This window comes from Bombina bombina, chromosome 1, assembly GCF_027579735.1.
Source record: "Bombina bombina isolate aBomBom1 chromosome 1, aBomBom1.pri, whole genome shotgun sequence".
Lineage (NCBI taxonomy): Eukaryota > Metazoa > Chordata > Amphibia > Anura > Bombinatoridae > Bombina > Bombina bombina.
Genome location: NC_069499.1, coordinates 1,507,680,307 through 1,507,695,919, shown reverse-complemented (window position 1 = coordinate 1,507,695,919; position 15,613 = coordinate 1,507,680,307). Strand labels below are relative to the sequence as shown.

Sequence of the window (15,613 nt, the reverse complement as noted above, 5' to 3'; positions counted from 1 at the left end):
GGGGTAGCCAGTTTGTCTCCAGATTTTGGCGTTCCTTTTGTGCTCAAATGGGGATCCAGCTTTCATTCTCTTCGTCATATCACCCTCAAACCAATGGGGCTGCGGAATGGTTATCCCCGTTCATGGCGAATTATGGGTTTCAACCATCCTTGTTGCCCGATTCATTCATGTCTCAGGGTATTCCGGCTTTGGAGGAGCATCTCCGGCAACTCCATTCCATATGGGTGTAGATTCAGGATTGCCTTCATCGTTCTATGCAGCACCAAAAGTTCCAGGCTGATCGTAGGTGTCTGCCTGCGCCTTCCTACCAGGTTGGTGACAGGGTTTGGCTGTCCTCCCGCAACTTGAACCTTTGTGTGCCTTTCAATAAACTCACTCCCTGTTATGTTGGTCCTTTTCGAATACTCCAACGGGTCAATTCTGTGGCCTATGACCTTCCTCCTGCAACGCGCATCTCCAATGTTTTTCATGTCTCCCTCTTGAAACCATTGGTTTGTAATCAGTTAACCACCGTGTTGCCTCGTCCCCGTCCTATCTTTGTTGACAACCATGAAGAATATAAGGTCAGCAGCATTATTGACGTATGTCCAGGGGCCGCGTACAGTATTTGGTTCACTGGAGGGGTTATGGTCCAGAGGAGCGTTCATGGGTTCCCTCCTCTGATGTTTATGCTCCCACCCTCCTCCATGCCTTCAATGCCTGTTTCCCCAATAAGCCTTTTGTCCTCCCGCGGCGGAGGGGTCGTTGAGGGGGGGGTACTCTCAGGGTTTTTTCCCTGCTTTGTTTGCCATGTGCTGCTGGCAGCCATTTTACTCACCTTTTTTGCTGACTCTGGTGCATAGTGTGTGATGCTGCTCATTTCCTGCATGCCCTTTTATGGCCAGACTGGTGTACATCATCCATGTGAGACAGGTTGTAGTCTCAGAATTGTGATGTCATCACTTATTATTTAAAGGGCCTCTGTTCAGTATGCTTTGCCCTTGCGTTGTCTCAGATCTGTTTGTGAGAGTTCCTGTGTATTACCTGGCTGTCTGACATCCCTCCTGGTTCCTGATCCCTGGCTTGTTCCTGACTCCAGTGTTTTCCTTGTTCCTGATTCCGGCTCGTCTGACTACTCCCTTTGGCTCCTGACTCGGCTCGTCTGACTATTCGCTTTGGCTCCTGACTCGGCTCATCTGACTACCAGCTCTGGTTTTGCTCCTGGCTTGTTATTTGACTTGTGGATTTTTTATTATTTTTTGCTATTAATAAAGGTGTGATTATTTTTGCACTTCTCGTCTCAGTCTGATTCCTGGCACCCTGACATAGGGATCATGACACAGATGAGTGCACTACCGCTGCTGACAAGGGTATGGGGGCCTCAGGTGGCAAAAAAAAAAAAACGACTGCCAAGGACTGCTCCTAATGAAGATGTGGGGGTCTGTTCCAGAGGAAAATTGGCCCTAGGCAAGATAGGGGGTGGGGGCTTGGGCTGGGAGGGGGGTGCAGGGGCTGGGGGGCTGGTCTTCTAACAGTCCGGCCCTGTTTGTACAGTGTCCATTACTTCCTGTCATAGCCCTAAGGATGCTGGGGCCTCTACTGAAAGGCATTTATAGCCTGATGATATTAAACTTCTAAAGTAATATGAGCTTGTTTAGTATTAAGTGAATACTAGATAAACGGGGGTCAGATTTGCCCATGCTCAGAACAGGCAGAATGCAACCTAAGTTGCCAAGATGTCTGCTCCCTTATCTAGTGCTCATTTTGCAAGAAAACAAGTAAGCTATTTTGTACACAATCTGTTTCATGTTATGCTTACTTTGATTTAACATATTTGTTTTAACTAAAGAAGCACTGTTTAATATTCCTTTAATAACTCTGCCCAGCTGTCATTTCAGTCATTTCCCCTTATTAATGTCACAGTTGATGGAACTGAAACCAGGGAATTCTTAACCACACCCCCTATACCATAATGTCCCCACCCACAACTCTTCAACACCAACCACAAAAAACTTGCAACTATGTTTACACTGAACACAACATTCTTCCATCTGTCTCTCTGACTCAGATTAAGCCTTCCATCCTTGATCAAACCGGGGAAATGTTGGTAGCTATACAAACAGAACATTACTGATACAGAGCCTTTCCTGTAATTGTAAGCACTTGGAATACAATTCGCAATACCGTCTTCTAGATGTAATCAAAATATGTTCCTTTAAGTGAATATTTACCTATCTCCTGCCACAACCACTATGAACACTAGACATTAATACAGCTTACAATAGTTTGTGGACAATACAACTGCTCTAACAAACTAGACTATCACAAACTATTAATGTTGAGAAAGCAAATTCTTTAAATGATTATATTTGACGTGCAGCTATGCAGTTTAAAATTTATTTGCTTTTATCTTTACAGCGTTGAATGGGATTGTTCATGACTTGGAAACTCTCAGTAAAGGTACCCAGCTGATTACTCTGCTTGTAAACAGTGCCGGCTTATACAAGATGAATCGACTTTATATAACCCCAGATGGATTTTTCTTTAGGGTAAAGATACTGGCTGTAGATACTTCAAACTGCAATAAATCCTGCTTGGATTTTAAATTAGGTAAATATAACCCAACTGGAGACAGTTAAAAAGTAATCTGTAATTTATGTATTTATTTTGAATCTAGAAGTGATCTCTTTGAAAAATTCTAAATTTTGCTAGATTTATGTATTATTTTGGTTTCATTGCGCTTCTATTAAAAGTTGTCAGTTAAAGACACAGCCTACTCCATATTTTGTTTTTGGTTAAAAAGATAGATAATCCCTTTATTACCCATTCCACAGTTTTGCATAACCAACATGGTTATATTAATATACTTTTTACCTCTGTGATTACCTTGTATCTAAGCCTCTGCAGACTGCCCCTTATTTCAGTTCTTTTGACAGACTTGCATTTTAGCCAATCAGTGCCTATTCATAAATAACTCCACCGGAGTGAGCACAATGTTATCTATATGGCACACATGAACTAGTGCTGTATAGCTGTGAAAAACTGTCAAAATGCACTGAGATAAGAGACAGCCTTCAAGGGCTTAGAAATTAGCATATGACCCTACCTAGGTTTATCTTTTAACAAATACTACCAAGAGAACAAAGCAAATTTTATGATAAAAGTAAATTAGAAAGTTGTTTAAAATGGCATGCCCTATCTGAATTATGAAAGTTTAATTTTGACTAGACTGACCCTTTAAGTGTTGCACGCAATCAGACATACCTTAGTGCTTTTTAAAATCACTTGTTATTGTGGTTTAAAAACATGGAAGATATAAAGCAAATCATTTTTGTGCTCCATCAGCTTAGCACACAAGCATTATCCAACATGAATTTTAGTGCGGCCCTTAGCAAAATATTGGAAATTTCTATATCTTGGATCATATCCCTGAGTAACACTTTACAGTAAGAACCGTATGTAAGCTGCATGGACAGAATTAACCACTCCCTTAATTAACACTAAAAGATGTTGCCTAAACCTCTAACCCTTTGTACACCTAGTGATGACCATCCAAACAGTGGATAAATAAAAGCAGTGGGAGTCTGGTATTATTACTGAGAAATATGATATAGACATTTCCTGTGTTCCGCTGATCATTTCTGATACTTTTATCATGTTACAATATCCAAGTGGAATATTTGTTTCATATCTGATAGTATACAGAAGAAGTCGATCTCTTCAGGGTTTGAAGTAAAGTTTGAATGACAGTGGGAGAGATGTTCAATTTTTTTAACCTGATGATACCAGCAGCATTGTTGTCAACTGTAGTTTGTGGGGATCTAGATAATAAACAGGACCTTAAATCAACATATCTGAAGACACAGGCAGACTCCAATGAGTAGAAACCAAGGTCTCATGGTCAATAGGGTATTATGGCAATCACTGTCACCAGATCTTGCTGAATTCTTTTCAAAAGATAAAGGTTTCGAGGAATTGTAGAAAACACATGCAACAGGTGAACTTCCATGGTTGTGCCATACAGGCCCATTTATCAAGCTCCGTATGGAGCTTGAAGGGCCGTGTTTCTGGCGAGTCTTCAGACTCGCCAGAAACACAACTTATGAAGCAGCGGTCAAAAGACCGCTGCTCCATAACCCTGTCCGCCTGCTCTGAACAGGCGGACAGGAATCGCCAGACATCAACCCGATCGAATACGATCGGGTTGATTGACAGCTCCCTGCTGGCGGCCGATTGGCCGCGAGTCAGCAGGGGGCGGCGTTGCACCAGCAGCTCTTGTGAGCTGCTGGTGCAATGTTAAATGCGGAGAGCGTATTGCTCTCCGCATTTAGCGAGGTCTTGCGGACCTGATCCGCAGTGTCGGATCAGGTCCGCAAGACCTTTGATAAATGGGCCTGTTAGTATCTATCCCAGGCTCTTATTTGGGCCTTGCTGCTATATAGAAGCCCCACCATCTCTTAATATAGGTAACAATGGGAAAACTGTAACGGTCTGCCTGTTTTGTAAAGCAGAAAGTACATTTTCTGTTGGGCTGTTAAACAGAGGGGCTGCAGGACAAGAGAACTAGTCTAATATGGGTACCTAGCTGACAGAAGTCTAACTGATGTGGGCTGATTTTTCTTTAAATACCCGGCCTATTTTGTTCCAAATCCAGTCCTGATCTACCCCTCTACTTGGGTGTAGGAAAATGGCTGTGAAAGAGGTGGTATTTGATGATTGTAACTGGTTTCCAATTAGGTCTATATCTGAAAGACAACACCTGTCTACTATGTTCTGAAAGACTGGGATTCAATTTCCATTCCATTAGAGATAATGGTATACTTATGAGATATTCTGCTTCTGTATTTATGATTCCTGTCAGGTGCACTGCTGATAGATTTTGGACTTGTTACTGTGCCCAAACAAATGTTGTTGAAATTTATCTTAAAGGGACAGTATATTTTTTTTAATTGCATGTAATAGACACTACTATAAAGAATAATATGCACAGATACTGATATAAAAAAACCAGTGTAAAAACATTTCAAAACTTACTTAGAAGCTCCCAATTTAACACTGTAAATGAGATAAGCCTGGGACACCCACTGAAAGGGGCTGATAGCAGAATATCCCCCTCCCCTGCATATGAAAAGACCCATTACACAAACAGAAGCAGTCTTAAATCTGTATACATCAGTATACATCTAAAACTTTGGGGCTTGGTTAGGAGTCTACAAATCAGCACAATGTTATTTAAAAATAAGCAAAACTATAATTTTTTTCAAAAACACACCTAGATGGGCTATATAAATGGATCATCTACAAAACATGTATGCAAAGAAAAATCTAATGTATAATGTCCCTTAAAGGCTGAAAGATTTCTGGTTCCCCTTGGAAATGAATATAGGCCCTTGTTGTCTGGATTCTGCCAGGGAACCAGGAATTAGACTGAGACATGAACTGCTAAATTAATCACATCTTTATTAAAAAAATAACAAAAAAAAATAACAAAAAAATAATAGAGAGTCCAAAAGACAAAGTCAAAGCCAGTACTGGTATTCAGACGAGCCAGGTCAGGAGCCAAAGCGAGTAGTCAGACAAGCCAGGGTCAAGAACGCAAAGATCGGAGTACGGAACAAGCCAGGGATATGGGACCAGAAGGGACATCAAACAAGCCAGGTTATACAAAGAATCAGGAACACAGGAACTCACAGAAAAGTCAGAGACAACACAAGGGCAAAGGCAGACTGAACTGACTGAGGCACCTTAAATAGTAAGTGATGACATCATCATTCTGGGACTGCAATCTGTCTCTCACTGATAATGTTCTCCAGTTTGGCCATAGGAGGGAGCGTGGGTGTAGTGAGCAGCGTTACACACTCTGCAGCAGGCGAGGAGAGAGACAGGTGAGTAAAAATGGCAGCCAAGATAAAAAGCAGCAAATAACAAATTAAATCAGGGTGAAACCCTCACAGATTCATGCCATTCTATATCTACCTCATTTTACTAAGTGAATCACAGAGACATCAGTGGCCTTAAAAGAAAAGCAGAAAAAAAATCTCTTTGAACGCAAACTTCTTAAAAGGACCTTGCTACAACAAGGATATTGTCCAGATAATGTATGACAAAATGTCTTAAATCTGCTATTGGAGGGCCCAGTTCATGAAAACCTGTGGGGCTGTAGAAACTCTGGAAAAACTGGAAATGATTGAGGATGTGTCCAAACAGCGATCCTGAGCAGTCGCACATTGCAGGAGCTCTAGTTGAACATCCAACTATCCGTCGATTTTTGGAGATATCCTACAGCTATAGTACTGCATTTAAACATTATAATATTACACTACCCAATAGTGCACCAACTATCCCAATTGTAGCTGTATTCCTCACACTAGAGCACTGGATCGGACAGAGGAGGCTTAGGGCAGCGGCCAACAACAGGCAACGCTACCCCCTCAGTGTTCTGAGTTATCTTATCCAAACTGATCACAAGTGCACCTTCAGATTCCGATAACCTTATCCCAAATAACTTTGCTTCAATAATATAGAGGAGACTGGGAGTGGACCATACAAGAGAGGTAAAGCAGCGCTAATGGATTATAAACATCACATCCAAAATGGCCACCACATGGCAGATGAGCCGACAACAAAGCTTTAACCAGCTATTTGAGAAATTTGAGAAATCTATGCTACAACTAATCTAAGCACCACTAGATTTCATGCTGAGTCAGTTTCTCATGGGGAATATAGGGCTTATACCTTATGGAGCCTCAGGCAACAATTCTTTAAACGGTGCCAATACAAATTTGACCGCATTTACAACAAGCCATCAGCAAAAGAGACCTCAACACCGTTTGTTTTATTATAGCTTTGCTTTAATGCTGATACTGTACCCAAGACTGGTTGGTCACATTTTGTCTTGTTTTTTTTTTGTGTGTATCACTCTTCGTTTGTTTATATAGCGACATACATTAGCATGCTTTCTCTTTAAAACTATGTTGTAGTAATAGATATGTTACGGAGAAAACAGAGTTCAAAACCTTCCCACTCTTATCACTCCTAACGCTTACAACCTTCGACTTAACTCAATGTGAACAGTAAATATAGCTTAGCCTTCTAAATGTAATTTTTCTCTTGCCTGCTCTATACCTTATGTCTTAGATGGCACATAACTTTAAGGAACAATTTGGTCTTCGCCTTAGGGCTGGCGGCCAGTGCCGCGAGGGGTGCTTAATTTACATACTACGATTACGAGGAGCCATCGTGTAGCAGAGGCTATGGATGATGCAATGATGAGTACACTTTTGATTTGCAATAACGGACCTACCCGACCTAGTACAGGTTAGGTCATATTGTTACCATTTAGGGAAGAGATGGTTATTCTTACCATACCTATATTGCCACAACATTATACATCACTTATAGCAATACTAGCTCCTGTTCTATATCACATAAAACATGTTCTCTTCACTTTTGCAGAAGACATTTATATACACGGTGCTACGTATAACCTAAGACCCCAAATCTTAGTTCAGTTTGGATCTTTAATTTCTCTTTAGATATAATTGTTTGGTAATAGAATGTTACCTCTGTATTACTGAGTATAACCAAGTCCTTCAAGGACTTATTCCTTTTATTATCCCTATAATACTTTTACCACATAACCACAACGGACCCATGAGCGGTCTGATTAGATTATTTATTTGTTGTTTAAAAAAAAAATAGATAATCCCTTTATTACCCATTCCCCAGTTTTGTATAACCAACACTGTTATAGAAATACTCTTTTTACCTCTGTGATTACTTTGCATCTATGCCTATGCAAACTGCCCCCTTATTTCAGTTCTTTTGACAGACTTGCTTTTTAGCCAATCAGTGCTCACTCCAGGGTAACTTCACATGCATGAGCTCAATGTTATTTATATGAAACACATGAACTAATGCCCTCTAGTGGTCAAAATGCATTCAAATTAGAGGCAGTCTTCAAGGTCTTAGAAATTTGCATATGAACCCCATAGGTTTAGCTTTCAATTAAGAATACCAAGAGAACAAAGCAAAACTGGTGATAAAAGTAAATTGGAAAGTTGTTTAAAATTGCATTCCCTATTTAAATCATAAAAGTTTTTTTTTTACTTGACTGTCCCTTTAAGAGACAAAAAAAGAGGATTTTTTTAGTTTTCTAATGTATATTTGGCACATCTTGTAACCTGGACATCTGTAAACTAACTGTATGATTGTTTGCCTTTATATGTTCATGTATATACTTAATTTAAAAAAAATAAAAACTGGAAATGATGATTTCCTATGAAAAATGTCAGCAATCATCTGTGAAAACAGGCATGGATGTTTGAGAACGAAAAATGAAAACATGTGCTTAAAGACATAGGGTTATATTTATGTAAGTGAGAGCGGACATGATACGATGTAGCGTATTATGTCCGCAGCACATCGATAAATGCTGACAGCATACGCTGTCGGCATTTATGATTGCACCAGCAGTTCTTGTGAACTGCTGGTGCAATGCCGCCCCCTGCAGATTTGCAGCATTGCAGGGGGTGTCAATCAACCTGATCGTATTTGATCGGGTTGATTTCTGTCCGCCGCATCAGAGCAGGCGGACAAGTTATGGAGCAGCGGTCTTTAGACAAGGGGCATCAAGCTCCATACGGAGATTAATAAATTGACCCCATAGGATGGATTTTTGTGATGCTTTGGGGCCTGTGGAGGTAAAGAGCTCCAGATTGCTTCTCTATAAGGTCTTTATAAGGTCTTCAAATTTCCTACCAAATAGCATATCACCTTCAAAAGGCAAAACATAATTTATGTTAGAACTTACCTGATAAATTCATTTCTTTCATATTGGCAAGAGTCCATGAGCTAGTGATGTATGGGATATACAATCCTACCAGGAGGGGCAAAGTTTCCCAAACCTCAAAATGCCTATAAATACACCCTTCATTACACCCACAATTCAGTTTAACGAATAGCCAAGAAGTGGGGTGATAAAGAAAGGAGTAAAAAGCATCAACAACATAACCACCATAAAAAAGGGGGTGGGCCTCATGGACTCTTGCCAATACCTATATTGCCACAACATTATACATCACTTATAGCAATACTAGCTCCTGTTCTATATCACATAAAACATGTTCTCTTCACTTTTGCAGAAGACATTTATATATACGGTGCTACGTATAACCTAAGACCCCAAATCTTAGTTCAGTTTGGATCTTTAATTTCTCTTTAGATATAATTGTTTGGTAATAGAATGTTACCTCTGTATTACTGAGTATAACCAAGTCCTTCAAGGACTTATTCCTTTTATTATCCCTATAATACTTTTACCACATAACCACAACGGACCCATGAGCGGTCTGATTAGATTATTTATTTGTTGTTTAAAAAAAAATAGATAATCCCTTTATTACCCATTCCCCAGTTTTGTATAACCAACACTGTTATAGAAATACTCTTTTTACCTCTGTGATTACTTTGCATCTATGCCTATGCAAACTGCCCCCTTATTTCAGTTCTTTTGACAGACTTGCTTTTTAGCCAATCAGTGCTCACTCCAGGGTAACTTCACATGCATGAGCTCAATGTTATTTATATGAAACACATGAACTAATGCCCTCTAGTGGTCAAAATGCATTCAAATTAGAGGCAGTCTTCAAGGTCTTAGAAATTTGCATATGAACCCCATAGGTTTAGCTTTCAATTAAGAATACCAAGAGAACAAAGCAAAACTGGTGATAAAAGTAAATTGGAAAGTTGTTTAAAATTGCATTCCCTATTTAAATCATAAAAGTTTTTTTTTTACTTGACTGTCCCTTTAAGAGACAAAAAAAGAGGATTTTTTTAGTTTTCTAATGTATATTTGGCACATCTTGTAACCTGGACATCTGTAAACTAACTGTATGATTGTTTGCCTTTATATGTTCATGTATATACTTAATTTAAAAAAAATAAAAACTGGAAATGATGATTTCCTATGAAAAATGTCAGCAATCATCTGTGAAAACAGGCATGGATGTTTGAGAACGAAAAATGAAAACATGTGCTTAAAGACATAGGGTTATATTTATGTAAGTGAGAGCGGACATGATACGATGTAGCGTATTATGTCCGCAGCACATCGATAAATGCTGACAGCATACGCTGTCGGCATTTATGATTGCACCAGCAGTTCTTGTGAACTGCTGGTGCAATGCCGCCCCCTGCAGATTTGCAGCATTGCAGGGGGTGTCAATCAACCTGATCGTATTTGATCGGGTTGATTTCTGTCCGCCGCATCAGAGCAGGCGGACAAGTTATGGAGCAGCGGTCTTTAGACAAGGGGCATCAAGCTCCATACGGAGATTAATAAATTGACCCCATAGGATGGATTTTTGTGATGCTTTGGGGCCTGTGGAGGTAAAGAGCTCCAGATTGCTTCTCTATAAGGTCTTTATAAGGTCTTCAAATTTCCTACCAAATAGCATATCACCTTCAAAAGGCAAAACATAATTTATGTTAGAACTTACCTGATAAATTCATTTCTTTCATATTGGCAAGAGTCCATGAGCTAGTGATGTATGGGATATACAATCCTACCAGGAGGGGCAAAGTTTCCCAAACCTCAAAATGCCTATAAATACACCCTTCATTACACCCACAATTCAGTTTAACGAATAGCCAAGAAGTGGGGTGATAAAGAAAGGAGTAAAAAGCATCAACAACATAACCACCATAAAAAAGGGGGTGGGCCTCATGGACTCTTGCCAATATGAAAGAAATGAATTTATCAGGTAAGTTCTTACATAAATTATGTTTTCTTTCATGTAATTGGCAAGAGTCCATGAGCTAGTGACATATGGGATAGCAATACCCAAGATGTGGAACTCCATACAAGAGTCACTAGAGAGGGAGGGATAAAAATAAAAACAGCCATTTTCCGTTGAAAAAATTAATCCACAACCCAAAATATAAGTTAATTCGCATAAACTTTTCTACCAAAAACTGCTTCCGAAGAAGCAAATACATCAAAATGGTAGAATTTACTAAATGTATGCAAAGAAGACCAAGTTGCTGCTTTGCAAATATGATCAACTGAAGCTTCATTCTTAAAAGCCCACGAAGTGGAAACTGATCTAGTAGAATGAGCTGTAATTCTCTGAGGCAGGGCTTGACCCGACTCCAAATAGGCTTGATGAATCAAAAGTTTTAACCATGAGGCCAAGGAAACGGCAGAAGCCTTCTGACCTTTCCTAGAACCAGAAAAGATAACAAATAGACTAGAAGTCTTCCTGAAATCTTTAGTACCTTCAACATAATATTTCAGAGCTCTCACCACATCCAAATAATGTAAAGATCTCTCCAAAGAATTCTTAGGATTAGGACACAAGGAAGGAACAAGAATTTCTCTATTAATGTTGTTAGAATTCACAACCTTAGGTAAAAATTTAAATGAAGTCTGCAAAACTGCCTTATCCTGATGAAAAATCAGAAAAGGAGATTCACAAGAGAGAGCAGATAATTCAGAAACTCTTCTAGCAGAAGAGATGGCCAAAATAAACAACACTTTCCAAGAAAGTAGTTTAATGTCCAAAGAATGCATAGGCTCAAATGGAGGAGTTCCAAAATATTGATTGGTAATCTCACCTCTTGAGATTTCCAAACCCCTCGTGCTGTCAGAGATCCCCAAACAGCTCCCCAACCTGAAAGATTTGCATCTGTTGTGATCACAGTCCAGGTTGGACAAACGAAAGAGGCCCCTAGAATTATACGATGGTGATCTAACCACCAAGTCAGAGAAAGACGAACATTGGGATTTAAAGATATTAATTGTGATATCCTTGTATAATCCCTGCACCATTGGTTCAGCATACAAAGCTGGAGAGGTCTCATATGAAAACGAGCAAAGGGGATCGCGTCGGATGCTGCAGTCATGAGACCTAAAACTTCCATGTACATAGCTACTGAAGAGAATGACTGAGACTGAAGGTTCCGACAGGCTGCAATCAATTTCAAACGTCTATTGTCTGTTAGAGACAAAGTCATGGGCACTGAATCTATCTGGAAACCTAAAAAGGTTACCTTTGTCTGAGGAATCAATGAACTTTTTGGTAAATTGATCCTCCAACCATGTCTTCGAAGAAACAACACTAGTTGATTCGTGTGAGCAAGTACCAAGATATAGTCCAAATAAGGAAACACAGAGAGTAGGGCACCTAGAACCTTTGAAAAGATCCTTGGAGCTGTCACTAGGCCAAAAGGAAGAGCAACAAATTGGTAATGCTTGTCTAGAAAAGAGAATCTCAGGGACTGATAGTGATCCAGATGAATCTGAATATGTAGATATGCATCCTGTAAGTCTATCGTGGACATATAATGCCCTTGCTGAACAAAAGGCAGAATAGTCCTTATAGTCACCATTTTGAAAGTCGGTACTCTTACATATCGATTCAAAATCTTTAGATCCAGAACTGGTCTGAATGAATTTTCTTTCTTTGGGACAATGAATAGATTTGAATAAAACCCCAGACCCTGTTCCTGAAATGGAACTGGCATGATAACATGTGTTTCAGACCTGATAACTCCAGGTCTGAAACACACTTCAGAAAAGCCTGAGCCTTTACTGGGTTTGCTGGAATGCGTGAGAGAAAAAATCTTCTCACAGGCGGTCTTACTCTGAATCCAATGATTTTGTTACCGAATTGGTCCAAACATCTTTGAAAAGTTTTAATCTGCCCCCTACCAGCTGAGCTGGAATGAGGGCCGCACCTTCATGCAGACTTGGGGGCTGGCTTTGATCTCTTAAATGGCTTGGATTTATTCCAATTTGAAGAAGGCTTCCAATTGGAAACAGATTCCTTGGGGGAAGGATTAGGTTTCTGTTCCTTACTATGTTGAAAGGAACGAAAACGGTTAAAAGCTTTAGATTTACCCTTAGGTCTTTTATCCTGAGGCAAAAAACTCCCTTCTTCCCAGTGACAGTTGAAATTATTGAATCCAACTGAGAACCAAATAATTTATTACCTTGGAAAGAAAGAGATAGCAATCTGGACTTAGAAGTCATATCAGCATTCCAAGATTTGAGCCACAAAGCTCTTCAAGCTAAAATAGCTAAAGACATAGATTTAACATCAATTTTGATGATATCAAAAAGGGCATCACAAATGAAATTATTAGCATGTTGAATCAACTTAACAATGCTAGATAAATCATGATCCGATACTTGTTGCGCTAAAGTTTCCAACCAAAAAGTTGAAGCAGCTGCAACATCAGCCAAAGAAATTGCAGGCCTAAGAAGATGACCTGAATATAAATAAGCTTTCCTTAGATAAGATTCAAGTTTCCTATCTAAAGGATCTTTAAAAGAAGTACTATCTTCTGTAGGAATAGTAGTACGTTTAGCAAGAGTAGAGTTAGCCCCATCAACTTTGGGGATCTTTTCCCAAAACTCCAATGTAACTGCTGGCAAAGGATACAAAGTACCAGGCCTGTTCCATTCTTTAGAAATCATATCAGAAATAGCATCAGGAACTGGAAAAACTGGAAATAACCGCAGGAGGTTTATAAACAGAATTAAAACGTTTACTAGTTTTAATATCAAGAGGACTAGTTTCCTCCATATCCAATGTAATCAACACTTCTTTTAACAAAGAACAAATATACTACATTTTAAATAAATTAGAGGATTTGTCAGTGTCAATATCTGAGGCAGGATCTTCTGAATCAGATAGATCCTCATCAGAGAAGGATAATTCAGTATGTTGCCGGTCATTTGAAATTTCATCAACTTTATGAGAAGTTTTAAAAGACCTTTTACATTTATTAGAAGGCGGAATGGCAGACAAAGCCTTCTGAATAGAATCAGAAATAAATTCTCTTAAATTTACAGGTATATCTTGTGCATTAGATGTTGAGGGAACAGCAACAGGTAATGAATTACTACTGATAGATACGTTCTCTGCATGTAAAAGTTTATCATGCCAACTATTACAAACCACAGCTGGAGGCATAACCTCCACAAGTTTACAACAAATGCACTTAGCTTTGGTAGAACTGTTATGAGGCAGCAGGGTTCCAACAGTGAATTCTGAGACAGGATCAGATTGAGACATCTTGCAAATGTAATTGTAAAAAACAACATATAAAGCAAAATTATCAATTTCCTTATATGGCAGTTTCAGGAATGGGAAAAAAATGCAAACAGTATAGCCCTCTGACATAGAAAAAGGCAAGAGGCAAATAGAAATGGGGTCTCAAATAATGAAAATATTAGGCGCCAAGTATGACGCACAACAAACAGAAAAATATTTTTTGGCGCCAAAAACGCCAGAAAACGACACACTCACGTCATAGATGACGTAACGCCGTGAAGGACTCGGCATCAACTAAGACGCCGGAAATGATGAATTTGCGTCAACGAACGTAACTTCGCGCCAAAAAAATGACGCAATAAACTTTGGTATTTTGCGCCCTCGCAAGCCTAATTCTGCCCGCGAATTTAAAAGACAGTCAATTTGAAAAAGAGACTATACCCCAGGTAAGAAATACATTTTTCATAAAAAAACATTTCCCAGATATGAATCTGATAGTCTGCAAAAGGAAATATACTGAAAACCTGAATTATGGCAAATATAAGTACAATACATATATTTAGAACTTTATATAAATACATAAAGTGCCAAACCATAGCTTAGAGTGTCTTAAGTAATGAAAACATACTTACCAAAAGACACCCATCCACATATAGCAGATAGCCAAACCAATACTGAAACGGTTATCAGTAGAGGTAATGGAATATGAGAGTATATCGTCGATCTGAAAAGGGAGGTAGGAGATAAATCTCTACGACCGATAACAGAGAACCTATGAAATAGATCCCCCATGAGGAAAACCATTGCATTCAATAGGTGATACTCCCTTCACGTCCCTCTGACATTCGCTGTACTCTGAGAGGAATCGGGCTTCAAAATGCTGAGAAGCGCATATCAACGTAGAAATCTTAGCACAAACTTACTTCACCACCTCCATAGGAGGCAAAGTTTCTAAAAACTGAATTGTGGGTGTGGTGAGGGGTGTATTTATAGGCATTTTGAGGCTTGGGAAACTTTGCCCCTCCTGGTAGGATTGTATATCCCATACGTCACTAGCTCATGGACTCTTGCCAATTACATGAAATAAATTAAGATGTTAACCTTATTATTATTATTATACTTTATTTATTAAGTGCCAACATATTCCGCAGCGCTGTCCATGGATACAATTCATTTAAATAAAACAATACAAGACTTGTAAGATACAGGACAAAATTTACAAACACATACAGGAGGGATTGAGGGCCCTATTCCCGTAGGAACTTACAATCTAGAAACCTTACAACTGGAGTCTGCTTCCCATTGGTTTAACCAAATGGACCTCTTGGTAAAATTGGCTGTAGCCATAGATCTTGCATTAAGGTTAAGCTTGTTAACAGCTGCAGAAGCCTAAAAATTAGTCACTGCTTTCAAATCTTTAAGGAAAGGCAAGACAAGTTTATTTTATTTCTAAAAGCCACTGAATTATTCATAAGAAAAAGCATATTCTTAGACAATTTAGAAATAGTTTCATCAACTATAGGAGGTTGAGAAAATGACCCATGTAAAGCTCTGTGTAAGAGGTAACACTTAAA

General features: G+C 39.1%; 1 protein-coding gene across 2 annotated transcripts in view; it reads left to right on the top strand.

Moving 5' to 3' along the window:
• Positions 1–15,613, top strand: part of C1H17orf58 (chromosome 1 C17orf58 homolog) — a 96,614-nt gene that overhangs the window by 79,783 nt on the left and 1,218 nt on the right. For both annotated transcript variants that reach the window (XM_053696457.1, XM_053696454.1), the window contains exon 4: positions 2,398–2,589. In XM_053696457.1, the coding sequence (XP_053552432.1) occupies positions 2,398–2,589 (192 nt within the window). The remainder of the gene's footprint in view (positions 1–2,397; positions 2,590–15,613) is intronic.